The sequence below is a fragment of the Protopterus annectens genome, chromosome 9.part0, assembly GCF_019279795.1.
Source record: "Protopterus annectens isolate FY-2018-M chromosome 9.part0, PAN1.0, whole genome shotgun sequence".
In the NCBI taxonomy this organism is placed as follows: Eukaryota; Metazoa; Chordata; order Ceratodontiformes; family Protopteridae; genus Protopterus; species Protopterus annectens.
In genome coordinates this window covers 1,815,634,926-1,815,653,515 of record NC_056743.1, presented here as the reverse complement: position 1 = coordinate 1,815,653,515, position 18,590 = coordinate 1,815,634,926, and the positions used below count along the sequence as shown (strand labels likewise).

At 36.5% G+C, this 18,590-nt stretch overlaps 1 protein-coding gene across 1 annotated transcript in view; it reads right to left on the bottom strand.

Moving 5' to 3' along the window:
- The window catches only part of COL5A3 (collagen type V alpha 3 chain), a 1,727,233-nt gene that overhangs the window by 1,238,682 nt on the left and 469,961 nt on the right, over positions 1-18,590 (bottom strand). Inside the window, exon 7 of the mRNA XM_044084684.1 lies at positions 14,109-14,273. Within this exon, the coding sequence (XP_043940619.1) occupies positions 14,109-14,273 (165 nt within the window). The remainder of the gene's footprint in view (positions 1-14,108; positions 14,274-18,590) is intronic.

Genomic DNA, 18,590 nt, shown 5'->3' with positions numbered 1-18,590 from the left:
TAATTTATATTGTATTATCCCTTAGAAATGATTAATGTAGGACCCGTAACAAAATAAAGATATCCAACACTTTAAGGCATTCATGAAGCTAACATTTTGCTCAAATCTTCTTCTTTCAGCTTTTCCCGGTTAGGGGTCACCACAGCAGGTCACCTGTCTGCTCATGATGGGCAGTGGAGTTTTACAGTGTTGAGTTGCCAGCCCAGTACCCAACCTTCCACAGAAGGCACACACATGCACACACTCATGCCTAGGGCCAATTTAGGGTGTCCAATCCACCTACAGCATGTCTTTGGGATGTGGGAAGAGACCTGAGCACCCGGAGGAATCCCATGTGACCACAGGGAGGACACGCAGACTCCACATAGAAGGCACCCCAGTCAAGGATTGAACCAGAGAACCCCTTGCTGTGAGGCTGCAATGCTAACCACTGCACCACCGCGGCCGCCCTAACGTTTTGCTTAAATATTTGCTGCATATCACTTTAAATACAATTTCATCCAAGCCCACTGAGCCTATTTTACTTAACAAATACAAGCTCAGTGTGTTTTTTTACAAATTACTAACCTGCTGTAATATAAAGCTCACTGATAATTTTTCTTTACAAATGACTTTATTGCCAGGTCTATCCTTCTGCATTCCCCCACCCTACCCCAATTCTCACCAGCCCCCACTTCATCAACATTTATACTCTTCTAACTTCACCTACACCTTCTACTTCCCATTCACAAGACAGAACTACTTTAACCCCCTCTACTTTCTACAATATAATCAATACCACGTCTCTCACACTCCCCATTATAGTTAACACCACCCCTCATCCAGACTTTTCATTTCCCCATCTAATGGCCTTACACCATCTTTCTCTTCTTATCTAAAACTCCCAGTATAATATTTATTAATAAGTGTCCAAGCCTATTATGATCTCTACTTTCATTTTTACAGTTATCTGGCACTTTTATCTGCTCAAATACAGAAACCGCATAATACCTCTCCCAATTTTCATCTCAGAACATTCCCCACCAATCTAGCACTGCATCTACTCCTTACTGTTTTAACACAAATAACATCTTATTACACTCCACTACTTAATGACCCCCTACTCATCCACCAAACCTCTTCACTCTACCTTCTGTACATATCCCATATCTTCAAATATATCCCCAATCTATACAGTATTATCTATGTAGATCATTTCTCCTTCAAATATCTAAAAGCACAAACTATAAAGCTAAAATTAAAAACAAAAACATAAACTAAAATATGTACTTACACCCTACATTTCATAACACAACTGAAACTTTGTAGAGAAATGCATCCTAACCCAAGCCTCAACAAAATTCTACAAAACTGTCCCATCCCCTCAGCCAGAAACCACCATCTCCCTCCACTCTCCTCCCCTAGGGCATCCCACTTACTGTTTCTGAATATGAATCTCAGAATTATATCAAATAAGATTCATGAATTCCACGCCAGCTGGGCACTGTACTCTCCTAATTTAGTTGTCATAATTGAAATTTGGTTAAAACCACCAATAAAAGACAGCACAATTTTACCCATAGGCTACAATATGTACAGGATTCATAGGCAAACAAAATGAGGAGAAAGTATAGCAATTGAATATGAAAACAATACCATGGTTAATCTCCCTACCATTACAGTTCCAAAGTTTAACAACACTGAAATCATACTCACCAAGCTAATGATAACCCCAAAAGAGTCCATAACCCTTATAAGGATCTATATCCCTCTAGGCAATAACATACTAACAGCAGAAGAAATATTCCACTGGATATCCCAAAACCTCCAACATGGAACTATAATATAGGGTGATCTTAATAGTGATTGGGAAGCCTCCAACTCAGAAACCCCCACAAACTCCCTTCATTTGCATAGTTTTTCCCAAATAATCCAATCCCCTAAAACACTCTGTTCTAGACTGGATCCTAACAAAAACATTCTCTACAATAAACCTCTTTCTCTGCCTTCCAAACAATGAAAGTGACATATCTACATACTGAGACAACATCTCAATATAACTAGGTCAGTAACTTACAAACAGACATGCAATCTGTCAAAATTTAATAACAAAACTTTTATTTCTTCCCTTCAAGTCTGCTACTGGAGCACACAAAAAACACTACACCTTGAGTAGTATGCTTTGTGTTTTAATAACACATTCCTTAACATACTAAAGGAAATGGCACCAGTAACATCTAAATGAGTTAAATAATCACTAGGTGGATGGCTAACAAAGGATACTAGACTGCTTCTTAAGCAAATGGACAAAGCCTGGAAAATGGCATGTATACTGTGACGTTCCTCCTCTGGGCCAGTAATCAAGGAGTCTCAGTCCTCACCATGGACACCAATGAGGGACATTCACTTGGAACAGAAATAGATACAAACAGTGTTTCCAGATGCAGCTCTCTGCACCAACCATAATTTCCCTTAAGAGCACACAGGGAACACACTTAGTCCTGGAGCTGGGCTTCCCTCTCTCTTTCTAGAGGCCCCAAATAAGAGTCCCCACAGACACAGCTGTAGAGTTGAGTCCTCAGCCGAGTGTTCCAAAGTCCTTCACCAACCTCTCTGTGAAACCATTGCTCTGTGCTCCTGTACCAAGTAGCTGACACACACAATATTTGAGATTTGATTTTCACATATACACACACACACACACACACACACACACACACACACACACACACACACACACACACACACACACACACACACACACACACACACACACACACACACACACACACACACACACACACACACACACACACACACACACACCTGCGAAAGGCTGGTACAGATTTACTCACTCTGCTACCCTTTGTCCAGACTATAAGGTAGTTACACTGCCACCAGCCAGCTACTCTAAGGCTCTTATAAGGGTACCCAATTATAATGAATGAAATTAATACTAATATAAAAGGTAGCATTTGACCAGTGTAGCAAGGCTTTCAGGAGAGGCCACAGTGTCACCAACTAAATATAAGTACTCTCAAAGGTTAAAATATTCTCTAAAATGCCACTCACAATGAAAACTTTAAATATATTTAATAATAAATAATAAAAGAACATGAAAATACTAAATATCTATTTAAAATAAACATCAGAGTTTCAATCACATGAAATATTAAAAATAATACAGATGAATAGATTCACACAGATACAGAAATAAAGTACTTAACACCGATAATAAATGTTTTTTTTATTCTGCCTAAATTCCATTCCTAATGATTCCACAATATACGATTGTGACTCATGACACAAACTTTTCACAAATCCAATGAGATCAAACTTTTTGATGTCTGTATCCTTACTATCTCTCCTTGTTTTAATGAACTGAGTGGTTTGCTGGTCTTATCATATCAGGACTTCTGGGACAAATGCTTTTTCAACACTTGGGCTTTCACTGCTTTGTTGGTTTTAGCACAAGGAACCAATAAATTGTTACTGATTGGTAATGTGGTTCTGGTTTGTCTCAGCGTAAGTCTGGACAGATGAACCAAGATGAACATAAAGAAGAATGTTTCTGAGATTTAGCAAGTTTAGAAAAACATCGGTATTGTCAGATTTGGATTTCTCTCACAGCTGTTTTGCACTTTGAACTGCACCTTCAGCCAAGCCATTTGACTGAGGGTATTTGGGACTATCCGTAATATGAACAAAGTCCCACATTTCAGCAAATTGTTTGAACTGCTGAGTTGTAAACTGTGCACCATACTCAGAAATGACTACTACCATGCACAGAAAAATGTCTCTTCAATTTAGTAATGACAGTAGTGGAAGTTAGATTAGGAAGTAGGTCAATCTCAAACCAATTTGAATAAGAGTCTACTAACACCAAGTAATGTTGACCATTCCACGCAAATATATCTGTGGCTATTGTTGACCAAGGTAGTTTAAGAATCAGGATTAACTGAAGTGGTTCTTTTTGTTGCTGCATCTTTCTACTATTACATACAGAACAAGATGAAAGTACTTTCTTAATATATTTTGACATAGAAGGCCAAAATACTAGTCCTCTCACCCTTCTTTTGGTAGAACCAGTTCCTGGGTGGCCATGATGCAAGATTTTAATGTACTCTTGTTATAAGGATTTTGGAACAATCACTTTTGGACCTTTAGTGATGATAAAATTAAATGACAAAATTTCATCTCTGTAAGGAAAATACTGCTGCACTTCTACTGGTAAACAAGATTGTTTTAAAGGCCATCCACAGCTGATAAATAGGTTTAGCGTCTGGAGAACTGGATCTGAAACAGTATGAGTTCTGAGCTAATCAAGACATGGAAGAATAATTTCTCACTTCCATGACTTCAGAATTAGAGAGCTCATTGTCATGCTGTTCTGAGTTTTTTCTGGGCAATCAAGATAAGGTATCAATAAGATATGAATCTATTTACCTTTTGTGTAAACAAGATTGAAATTGTACTTTTGCAGATGGAACTTCATGCATTGCAATCTTGCAGGAGCAGTGTGCATAGGCTTTCTCAAAATAGTGACTAGAGGTTGCTGGTCAGTTTCTATCTGGATAGGTCGGCCATAAATATAATTATGAAACTTTGAACATGCAAACACAATTGCTAAGAGTTCTTTCTCAATATGGGCATACTGCATCTCGGTTTGGGAAAGAGTTCTCGATGCATAGGCTACTGGTCTACCTTCTTGAAGAATGACTGCACCTACACCAAATTTAGAAGCATCACAGGAAATAGTAACTAGTTTGTGAACATTACAGTAGCATAGAGTGGGTGGACTGGCAATTTTCTGTTTCAGGACATCAAATGCTCTTTGGTGTTGTTCTGACCATGACCAGGTTATATCTTTGCATGTCAGCTCTCTGAGCAGTACCAAAAGTTGACTGAAGTCTAGAATGAACTTGCCTAAATAGCTGACCATGCCAACAAAACATTGTAGGGCTTGGACATTGTCTGGAGCGGGCATCTCAAAAATTGCTGTTTGTTTGGAAGGATCTGGTCATAAACCTGAATTGATTAACAAATGACCAACATAAGCAATTTCACATAACCTGAATTTATACTTCTGAGGATTCAGCTTAAGATTCAGATAATGGGCTCTTTCCTGAACTTTCTTGATGTTTCTGTCATGTTTGACTTCACCAATGCCTCCTACTAGAATATCATTTTCTATAATAGCACATGGATAGTCAGAAAAAATTTGTTCCATTGCACGCTGAATGACTTCATTGGCAGAATTTATACCAAATGGCATTTTCAGAAAATCTATACCTCCCAACTGGTGTACCGAATGTGATTAGCTATGAAGATTTTCAGTCAAGTAAAATTTGCCAAAATGACCTTTTTGCATCTAAGACAGAAAAAAACATTGGCATTTGGCATGAGGGCAGCAACTTCCTCAACTGCACTCATAGGATGATGAGGCCTTTTCAATGCTTTGTTCAAGTCTCTTGGATCAATACATATTCTGAGATCATCTCAGCTTTTCTTATGAACTACTACCATGGAGGATACCCATTCCGATGGTTCTTCTACTGAACAAATTACTCCTAACTGCACCATTCTGTCTAGCTTGTCTCTGACTCTGTTCTGCATAGCTACTGGAACATTCCATGCTGGTCTGATAACTGGGCTGACCTTTGGGGTCTAACTTCATGGAGTACACAACTGGGAGTTTGCCTAGTTTGTCTGCAAAAATATCAGCATAGTCAGAAAAAATGGTTCGGGTGAATTTTCCGCTGTTCTCATTCAAGATTACATGGTAGACATCTTTATTAAATAAGTCCTATTTTCTAACTGTCTCTGAGGCCTAATAATGACTGCACATGTAACTTGACTATGCTATAGCTGTTTCCAGCAGAGTAACATGAAAGCGCTACTGAGCCTTCAGTTTGAATTTCCTCACCACCATAAGCAACAAACTTATCACACTTTGTCAACTCAAGTTCTTCTGTAGCTTTTACTCTGGAAAACATTTCTGCTGACATAACATTATACTTTGAACCAGTATCTGCTTTGAGCTCTAGAGGACCCCCATTAGTCTGAACAATACAAAATATTTTGTTCTTTACCCATAAATCTACTTCATTGACCATTTCACAGACACACCATCAACATAAAAAGCAGGGTTGCAGCTTTCTAATTGATCAACTTGCTTCTTTGTGTGATCTCTTTTAATAAAGGAATGTACATTATTTTATTTACAAAACCTTTTGAGATGATTCTACTTATTGCAAGAATGGCACTGCTGAACAAAATATAAGCACTTTTCTCATTTGGGCTCATGACTTCCACCACAATTATGACAGCTGACTATGAGGCTTGCTACAGGTTATGCTGATTCACCCCTGTGCATTTCTGCATACACCCTGGGCCTTATTGAAGTTGCTCAAGGTTTTGCTGAAGTTGCCACATCCTTAGGCCTGCATCTCTTAACCTCATGCTGCATACTATCTACATTGGCTTTGGAAGGTACTGGAAGGCTTGCTTTCTCATTTGTAAGCATACTTGTGTGCCTTTCTCTAAGCTCGTATATTTGACAAATCTCAATGGCCTTGTTTAACATTAAATCACTGTCTCAAAGCAAAATCTTTCTCACTGTGTCATTAGTAATACCATACACAAGCCTGTCCTTTATTAGCTCATCTCTCAGATCACCAAGTCTGCATATTTTAGTTTTATTTCTCAAGAAGTTATATATGCTGCAAAAGTTTCACTGGGCTTTTGATCTCTTGTGTAAAATACATAGCTTTCTATTGCAATATTCATTTAGGGGTTACACATTTCCCTAAATTTATGTTTTAAGCATTCAGGGTCTTCCCGCGTTTCAGCCAGTACCACAGTATGGCGGTTATCCCCCTCCCCTGTAAACACAGCAGGTGCATACACAAATGAACACTGTCTTTTAATGGCTTCTGAACCAGCTAAATTAAGCAGAATAAATGCCTTTGTACATGAGTCATTGTCAGAAAAAGCAGCCTGTAAGAAAATATCGTATTCTTGCTCAAACACTCTCCATTTTTCTGCAATACTGTTATCAAACACAAGTGGTGAGGGTCTGCGAAATCCTTCAGCCATTTTCTCAAATTATAGTAAAACACAATGCAATCTTAGCCCTTGTAATTATGTACAAACATGCACACACACCAGGTACTTGTATTAATATTCAAATGCACAATAAACTCTTCAAAAAACTTTACTTTGCGAAATATTATCTGAAATGACTGTACTTTGCAAAATAACTGTACCGTAATACTGCACAAACTTGCCAACATTTTGCACACTTCAGATATTTCATCTAGCTTAGTTAATGTGAAAAAGTAGTACATACTGAAAAAATACGCTCATTTCCCTTTTTTATATATTTTAGGCAATTTGGTAATTGTTTCAAACATTTTCATAATTATTTTGAATAATTTTATCAATATGAAACAGTTTCGCACATTTTGTTTAATAAGAAATTTGTTTTGAGCATTCTGAGTGCTTCGTTTTTATATTCATTGCAAAAAAAAATCATTTAAGCAATATTTAGTATCTGGAATTCTTTTCTGACCTGTTTGCAAGTTGTTTGAGCAGTAGTGATAATCCACTCATGTATATTCCTCCACTTGTAACTGGTTGCCTCATGGTTCTGACACTGGATCACATTCTGACGCCACGTCACTCTTCTTGTACATCTGAATAAGACGAGGAGGCTTGGGTGTTCATTTTAGTAGCTTATTACATACACACATTAAGATGGATGGCAGGAACAGTAAACGTGAACTAACTGACTGACTACTAGACACATGCATGCTATCAGTCTGGCTACTCACTCAAAATGGCACTCTTGCTTGCACCTGCTCAGTACTTATATGCATGTGCCCACTGACTGGAATGCTTCTTAAAGGTATATCATACACTCTGATCTACAAGATCCTCTATTACAATAAATGCAGTTCAACAGTTACAATACAGTCTGACATATAGGTGTATTTCTTTTCTGCCCAGCAGGACCCACTGTTGGTACATTTTTAACACAATTAGCTTTACAAATACTTTTTCAACACAAGCATCTGTACAAATCAGTTTGATAAACAGATTACAACTAATTCTTTATAAAACTCCAGCGATGCTGTCATATGTTACACATCTACTGCCATACTTCTCCTGGCATGGCCACTACCCCACATTATCACGTATACAAAACCCAAGAAGCAGGCCAAAATGTTAGACAACTTAGGAAACCTAACGAAACTGCATGTCAAAAAGGATAAACAGACATACTACTCTAACATCCAGTGGAAACACCAACACAATCCTAACCACTCCACTTAAAAGCTTCTCCAACCCGGCCAGTTCACTACAATAATCCCCAAAGCCACTAGCAATAATGATAGTATACCAATGCAATTCATCACCAACTTCACAATTACTGTCCTATCATTACTGATACAAAACACACAGACTCCCCTTTTTTACCAATATACTAACATGAAACAACACCAATGCTCCTTCTTTTAAAACAGTCCAAACCTCTACAATAAGAAAAGAGCTTCATAAACTTAAACCCACTACGTTAGCAGGTGATGATTTAATCACCAAACCCAAGTCTAGCTGCAAATGTTATTGCCTACTCAATATCTACCTTAATAAACTATTTTATAACAGAAAACTACATCCTTGCTATATAGAAAATGTCCTAGATCATTAATTCTTTTTCAATAAACACTGTGTAATACTCTCTTACATAAGAGGGAAACTCAGTCAAATTACAGACCAACAGCAATTCTATCCCCTATCCAGAATATTGAAATAATGTAGCCATACTCAACTCATGCATCATCTCACCAAAAATAGTCTCATAATCAAAGCACAACATGATTTCTGTCCCAGTCACAGTACTACCACTGCCCCACATTAGCTTCACTGACTGCATCAAACAATATAGAAATAAATGCAATTCGGTCTCCAGCCCCTTCATAAACATTTCTAAAGCTTTTGACACTGACGCTCTTCAAAAACTCCTCTCTGAGCTGCTCACCCATGGCCTTAGTCATTCATCCCTAATATAGTATCACAGCTACCCAACTGGTAGACAACAAGCAGTCCTACGGCAACAGGAATATTCCCCATTCCTGCCATTTACTGTAAGAATTCCACAAGGCTTTACTACTAATTTACATACTGTAAATAACCTTGCTACTTAGTGCAATATTTTGATGACTTTTACAGTCATTTGCTGTGGAATGACTCTCCCAAAACTTCAAAAAATAACTCAGCACCTTTTTACTGTCATAGAATCCAGAATAAATGACCCCCAACCAACTCCTGAATACAAACACATTTAAATTAATCCACATTCCACATTTATTAATCTAACAACACCAAAATAGAACTGGTCTCTCAAACAAAGCTGTTGGGTGTACTAACTGATGAAAAACTATAATATGACTATAGCCATTCAGAAGTCATTACATAGAAACATACAAGATTAGGATCCCCTTCTTCCTATTCTTCTATATGCCTCCCCAATATTTCCAAACTTGAATTCAACTGAGAAATCAAAAATCAAGGCATGCTACAACAAAACTGATACATTTGCTACTAATGCACCTTATAGGGACCATTACGTCACCACACAGAAATAACTATACTGGCTAGAATTACTTCATTTCCCCAATTATTCACTGCCCATAAACATGTATACATGCCAGAAAAATACCTCACACTCCAAAATATATTTCAATTTTACAAATGCAATAGACACCTAAGATCTAATAACAAATTCCGCTCTCGGGGTCCTGAAGGTTTTTCTATTGCAAGCTTTGAGATTCCTTAAAGTAACTCATATACCTGATTTCTGCCCCAGGTTCCTAATCACTTTTCCCATTTGACTCTTGTGGTACCCCTCCTTACAGGAAGAATGGTCTCCCTTACAGTATAGAATCCTACTTTACCCCCTTCAGTTTTTCCTTATATTTAATAACAACAATAATAACAATTAAGAACAAATACCTCCTTATTGTAACCAAATCAAACAATGTTTATACTCTAACTACATCTACAAAGTTTAGAATACAATTCCCCTTTCAATCAAAGAAAATGATAAACTTATTTCAAATATCATCTTAGATAGCATCTCAAATAATACCGGATCTGCTCATGCACCAAGCCAGGTTAACTCCTTTTACAATTTTCCCCTAAAGTCATCTAAACTAAATTAACTACACCTGTCCCCTTTTTCTATAGCCCTATATATACTTACCTGACATTACTGCAACTCTGTACAGCAGTCTCGAGCTCTCCACTATACTATTTGATATTCCTGAGCTTTTAGCTGGTTGCTTTCCAATAAATCATGGGAAGGCAATCAACAGAAAGTGCAGTTCTGTGTGTAGTATTACTACTAGACATTTATTTATTTGTTTACTTATTCATCCAAATAAATGTTTATTTACTTTTAAATAAATATCACTGGCCCATACTTTGTATGTACAAATGGTAGGCAATGCTGAGCATACAGAGGAAATGCTTACAATATCCATCACTTATTTACACAAAAATTAACAATGTTAATGATTATGTTTCATACATAAGGTAACTAAAATGAGTTAGAAGTGCACAATATATCAAAGCTTTTTAAAATTAAATGATTTTGTTGGCTGACCATGGGCCACCCTGGAACTGTGCATGGACACTAAGCATGCTACCACTACCATTGTCTGATATGCAGGTGAATCAACCCTCATCTGCTCATCCCAAATCCTTGATAATCAAGAGCAGCAAATGCAAGAATCTTTCTGTCCAGTAGAAACTCGGTGACATAACTCACAACGTCTCCTAAACCTTAAAAAAAGCAAATTAATCGTATTCACTCCAAAACATCTTTCTCATCTAAAACCTCATTTCAACACAGATTAAGCCAACAACATCAACTCAGAGATAGTAGCATAGACCAAATTAATCACTGTGTTCATTGATGGCCCTCTCAAATTCTATCAACACATACAATAGGTGAAAAAAACATCAAAAACTAGGCACCTTGTGAAGGGCAAAATCTTACCTCTCAGCCTCTCCTAAAAAAACAATAATATTGCAACTATCAATTTACTCTCCATACTCCTCATGAATCATGAATTTGCAAATCTCCCAGATAAACAAATTGGATCAGCATTAGAACAAAGTAGCTTAAGTTTGCAGCAAATCATCACTATATGACCCATCATTGCCCGTCCCTAAAATATCTGAACCAGACAGTACTGTTCCACCACCTTACCTACTGCCACATGTCACAGCCCATAATCTCATCAACAAACCTTAGCACTGTCCCCCACAAAACACATCCTTTAACTATACTTTGCAAACCATACCTAATGCTTAGGCAATATGTTGCCTCTTGTCATAACTAAATCAAATAATTCTGGCAGAGACTCTCTGTACTCCTATGTTTCAAAACTCTGGAACTCCTTTCCTCTAGCCTTGAGATAAATTGACAATTTCCAGTTCTTTAAAGATCACCTAAAACAACACCTGCGGAATACTTCTCTTTGCTTATGCTCATCTCTGTGCTAAATGCCACTGAACCACTCCCATCTCCCAAAGCTATACTAAAGTATTAAATCTCCCTTCTTGTACGAAAACACTTTTCCTGTTATGGCAGCTTCGTTTTGCCGCCATCACATCGCCATATTACTTTTCTGTTTCATTGTAACCTCTGACAGCACCCCATGCTTATTATCCATTCATTTTTCTACTCATTGCCTGTACCAATGTCTTTATTCTTTCCCCGCCTAAGTATTTACCTTCCAACAAGATGCTCTATCCATTTATTTATTCATTCCTTCCCTCTTGACTACATATCAGACAGTGTTGTTGAGCTTCTCTTTCTAATATCTAGGTGTTTTAATAACTGAGACTTTTCAAAAACTATTTGATGCATATACATAATTCCGTACTCACTCGGTCACACATCAACTTAATCCAAATCTCTTTTAACATAAACTAGGATATTATCAATTGTGATTAATTTCATCCTTTGCTTAATCCTCTTTCATTTCTGTTGCATGATGTTTTAGATGACCTCAGAATTGATCATTTTATCCACGGCACTTCCATTATTTTTCTTACCCATTCTTATTCACTGTACATTTCCTGGAAATGTCTATATTTATATGTTGTTAAGATCTGTACATTGTTTTTTTTTTTTTATCTCACATGTACGCTGATAATGTTGTGTATTTTTGTATTTTCAAGAGCTTTATTTCTTGGCTTCCTCTGAAAAGGGGGGTATCTTGTTAGCCCAGTCAGACTTTCCCATAAACATAAGTAAATAAAGAAGAGCAAGCAGGAAAATAAATAAATAAATAAACCAAATAAGTACATATACAAATAAGGCTGCCCTAACTAGCCAAGTTAACTCCTACTGACAAAGCATGTTACGACCCTGAAAGATCTTGAAAAGTAAACATAAAACTAGTGAATTACAACATTATTTGTTATATTTTTAAATGTTTTTCAAGGGGCTTCAACATTCTGCACCACTGAGGTGGTGGATTCTGCCTACCCATATCCCTGCTATTTACATATACTGAGTATTAGACTGCAATGCCTTAGAATAGAGACAATACCAAGATACCACAAACACAAACTTCTTACATATTCCCCTTATTCACACTTGTAGCTATCACATTCTGAAGATTGCAATGGCAGTCTTCATAATTTTAACAGGCATACACCAAATGAGTCTTTTAGCTTTCAGCTCCCAACCTCTGGCTTCTTCAGCATGGTTTGGTAGCAAATGAGAAAGCAGTTCTGGTTGACACCTTGACCAGAGAGGCCCTGCCTGGCCAGTTAGATGCCCAGGGATTTCAGAAAATAGAATTTTGTAAAAGTACCTTATGCTGTAGTATTGGAAAATGAATGACCATGATTAACACAGGAAGATAAAATGAACAAAATCACAAGAAATATAATGTCAAAAATTAAACCATTAACAAGATGAAACTAAAACAAGAAAACATTTGTAGTGCCACTGACTGTGACATGACAATGATTGTAATATTTTGTCAAAAATGTAAAGAAATATCCCATATATGTTCCAAAGGAAATGGGAATTTGGGGTCTATATTTGGATATCGAAGTTTCAAAACTTCGAATGTTCTAATATTGACCCCTATTAAGCGAAAGCTGAAAATATCAAAGCAACAGAAAACCAAACTTTTTCCTAGGGAAAAAATTTGGTTGTCCGTTTCTGTTGCTTTGGTATTTTCAGTGCTGTGGTGGAAAGTTACAGGTCGGGTTCAGATAAGTGTGAGATTGAGTGCGGGTTAGGTTAGTTAGGGTTAAGGTACAGGTTAGGTATGTGTGCGATTGTGTGGACGTGAGGGTTATGGCGACTTAGGTGAGTTAGGGTTAGGGCGCGGGTTAGGTATGTGTGTGATTGTGTGGACGTGAGGGTTAGGGCGGGGTAGGTGAGTTAGGGTTAGGGCGCAAGTGAGGTGAGTGTGCGATACTGACGGACCATAGATTTAGGGTTTGGGTTAAGGTAAGTGGATAGTTAGTGGTGTGTGTATAGTTTAGTGTAGGGTTAGGTGTAAGATTTTAGGTGTATGTGTGTGGATTGCTGTTTGTTTGGTGTGCTTGTGTTGTGTATATTTGTTTTGGAACAGTGAATTGTTTCCCTAGGAAAAAATTCACTGTTCTGTATGTTAGATGTTTTCGGCTTTCACTAAATAGGGGTCAATATTAGAACATTCAAAGTTTGGCAACTTCGATGTTCTAATATAGACCCGGGAATTCGGCAGTAAGTGCTGCATCATGTGCCCTGGAACTATGACTTTTGCCTTCATCACCATCCAAGGCAGAAATATATGTAGGGGTCGGAAATACCCTTTTTACATGATAAGTCCTGAGCAATCATGTGAAAAGCTGAAAGAGGCTGAACATTTAAGTGATGGTGGAGAATGAGTAACATGTGCGACTTCAACAGCACAGTAACCATTTCTAGCAGGAGTGGCAGGTCTTCGCTATATGTATGTTTCAAAGACTAATAAAAAGCAATAAAATGTTTTATAAACATACATCCCATTACAGAGTCACTGTTACCCTCTACTTCAGCACTACTGTACCTGGCTTTCAGCTTCTTCACGTTCAGCAGGCCCAAACCTCTCCTCACTATGGTTTCCATGCTCATATCTATAGTCATCGTAATCCTGGATTTCATATTCTTCAAACTCATAGTAAGTGTCACCACCAGGCTGCTTGGTGCTGTTCCTCTCTTCAAACATGACATCCTAAGTAGAAAAAATAAAATAATTATCTGTAGGTACCACACCATACCTAAAAGGTTATTCGGAGACTGGAGCATAAGTGCAAAAAGAATCTTGGGGCAGCGGCATAGGTAGAATTTTTGGAATTGCATGCCAGTTCCAAATGTAGCTCACTCCCTCCCTTTCAAGTGTCTTCTACTTCTTTTCTTTTTGGCTTTTCCCATTAGGGGTCACCACAGTGGAACAATGGTGCACAGAATGATTGACAATGAAGTTTTTATGGTGTTGAGTTGTCAGCTCAGCGCCCAACCTTCCATAGAAGGCACAGCCACTCACCCATCCACCCACTCACCCCTAGGGCCAATTTAGAGTGCCCAGTCCACCATCATCATGTCTTTGGAATGTGAGAGGAAACTGGAGCACCGAGAAGAAACCCACATGACTGCAGGGAGGACATGCAGACTCCACACAAAAGGCACACTAGCCAAGAATCGAACCAGAGAACCTTTTGCTGTAAGGTCGTAATACTAACCATTGCACCACTGTGGGCACCCTCCCTCCCTTTCAAGTGTAGTCCCTACAGACCCAGTCAGTATACATTTCTGGACATTATGTCAAAAAAAAAAACTCCTTAACTGACAAGCTTATGCAATAATAATAATAATAATAATAATACTAATTGTGATACTACTACTAATACTACTACTACTAATAATAATAATAATAATAATAATCATGATACTACTACTACTACTACTAATAATAATAATAATAATAATAATAATAATACTAATCGTGATACTACTACTACTAATAATAATAATAATAATAATACCAGTCATGATACTACTACTACTACTACTACTACTGCTACTACTAATAATAATAATAATAATAATACTAATCATGATACTACTACTACTACTACTACTAATAATAATAATAATAATAATAATCATGATACTACTACTACTACTAATAATAATAATAATAATACTAATCATGATACTACTACTAGTACTACTACTACTAATAATAATAATAATAATCATGATACTACTACTACTACTAATAATAATAATAATAATAATAATATTAATACTAATAATGATATTACTACTACTACTAATAATAATAATAATAATAATCATGATACTACTACTACTGCTACTAATAATAATAATAATAATAATCATGATACTACTACTACTACTAATAATAATAATAATAATAATCATGATACTACTACTACTGCTACTAATAATAATAATAATAATAATCATGATACTACTACTACTACTACTACTACTAATAATAATAATAATAATCATGATACTACTACTACTACTAATAACAATAATAATAATAATCATGATACTACTACTACTACTAATAATAATACTACTAATAATAATCATGATACTACTACTACTACTACTACTACTAATAATAATAATAATAATCATGATACTACTACTACTACTACTAATAATAATAATACTAATCATGATACTACTACTACTACTAATAATAATAATAATAATAATAATAATAATCATGATACTACTACTACTACTACTACTACTACTAATAATAATAATAATACTAATCATGATACTACTACTACTACTAATAATAATAATAATAATAATAATAATAATAATAATCATGATACTACTACTACTACTACTACTACTAATAATAATAATAATAATAAAAATCCAGTGAGGATTTTTGAAAACAAATTCATATGCCATTCTTTAAACAAAATTAAATTTTTCCATATTTTATTGTATAAAGTTAACAAAATATATTTAAAAATGTGTATGACATAGCATACATGGTGTGTCCACATGTTTATATGCATGTCAGTTGGGAAGGACTTTTCTAAAACAGATAACGGGACACATGACATCAGGTTGCAGGTAAAGGAGTCTATCACTGTGCATGAATCTGAAAGATAAAAAGCAAAGAAGTTAAAGAAGAACACAAGGAGTAAAAAATAAAGAAGGCTTGATGAAGGAATGAATACAAAGAAGTCATGGTGAAGGAAAACCCAAATATGAGAAGGGGTGGGAGAGTGAATTGTGAGTAACATAGGTATAAAAGGAATGAAATTAGGGGTGCATTGCTGGACATGATTGGGATTAATGACAAAGTAATGAGACCTAAGTGTAGTAGGAAAGATCCCTAAATGCCCACAATAGCTTCTTTAATATTGCATCATATGGATGAAATGTTATGAGGAGAAACTCTGGGGGTGGGAGGTAAAATGATAAGATTGTAAACTGTAAGGGATAACATTTTTCTTGTAAGGAGAGGAACTGCAAGGGTCAAAAGTGAAAAATGCTTAGGAATCTGGGGCAGAATTCATTTATAGGAGTTACACAAAGGAATCTCAAAGCTCAGAATAGAAAAACCCTCAGGACCCAGACAGTGGAATTATGTAAGGATTGTTAATACAAATCTTGATTGCCAGAAGCAGAAAACACTTAAGAATAAAAGAAGTGAATCGCATGGAGATCATTTTCATGATGGTGAAATGTATGATAAGCAGAAGTGAAAAATGTGCACATTCACTGAACAAGGTCCCTGCAGGAGGACTTACTGTCATGTCAGACTATAGTGACCTTACAATTTTTTATTTTAAATGCAAGGGTATGGGGAAGCGTTCCAATGTGAGAAATGCAGGCTTTGAACTTGCATGCTTTTTTAACAATGTTTACACTGAAATGTTATTCGCACTATTGCTAAATGCTAAACTGATGAGGTTAAACAGAGTTAGATTACTAGCAGGAATCCTGAGGCTCAGAAGCAGAAACACCTAGTAGTTGCACGGGGCCGTGCTGACATTCTTGGCTTACAGAAAACATTCTGAGTGTTAGGAGTGTTGCCTAAGGAAATACATTAGGGTTAAAGGTCTGAATCAAAGGTCAGATATTCAAACAAAAACATAGGAGAGAAATATCAAGGGCAAAGGGAAAAATAAATTTAATTAGGTATTCCCAAGAGTCAAATGCAAGATTCTTTGCTCAGATGAACAAAAACACTGAGAACTGCATTAATAAACTTTGCATTAAAAGAACAAAGGTACCTCAGAAGTTATACGTAAAAACTGTTCTATAACAGCAGCTCCATGGTACACAGAGATGGAGCCTAGATGGTGAACCAAGTGACCCAGGTTCAAGCAAGGGACCCATACAAAGTCCCTAAATGGGGGAGGGGGTCAATCAGTTATTACTCACCTTTCCCAGGGCACCTTTTAGTGGATGGTGGAAGGCGAGATTTTCAAAGATGTGCCACAACCACAATAGTAATAGGCGTGGCCAACCTTCAGTGAGTCCATAGGTGGCAGTGGGTTGGGGCATACATATAATATCACTACATGCTCATCCTCCTGGGACTAGGCATCTTCTTCTGTCCAGGTACATATCTCTTTGCATTAAATGCATTACCCTTTTTTTGGCTGCGAAATGATGTCCTCCTATGCCACTTAATCATTAAATGAAAGAAAGAATGGCCCATTTGGGGATGAATGACAAAGGGTCAGTCTTGTAGGAAAGAGACCCAAAATAATCTGCATCAAATTAGGAGCTTTAACAAAGTTATGCAGGGTCATCTTGGCGGAGGTGAGGAAAGACATCATTCAGATTACACCAATGTGATAGCTTTGCATCTGCTTCTTTAGCACTGAATCATGGCTATAAAATGTCAGGAAGTCTCTAATAACTTCCAAATAACTAATACTTCCCTCCTCTGAGTTTATTATCTATTTATTCATTTATTTTAGAATTTGATGCTTAAAATATTTGAATTTAAAACAAATGTACAAAAATAAAAATAACAGTTTCAGAAGTGTATTTAAAAATTGTGTGGCAATAAATAGTAATATTTGCAAAACATAAAAAATGCAAAAACTACAAGTTGGTATAAAGTTAATCAAAATGGATCTACTCTGTTTCCTAGCATTGAACTGTGGTCAAAATATGAAACATTGTATTACTCTTACTAAAATAATTACATAAATTATAACAAGCCAGTTATGTCACAAGGCTGTCTTATATATGAAATATCCTAGTGACCACGAGGCAAAATATGCCACAAATCCCACACTCATTGAATCACATACTGTATCACTAATACTGTAATCTTACTGATGTCATTATTACACATTACTAACATAAACCAGGCAGCTGGCTGTTTCAGCCATATTCAGTGAGGTCACATCAGCACAGTGTGCAATGCTGATGTAACCTGAAAGGTCTCTTGCTTGTTACTCAGTTGACAGGAATACCTGTCTTCTACACATTAGATATATAACGTGTGAAAAATGTTCCAATT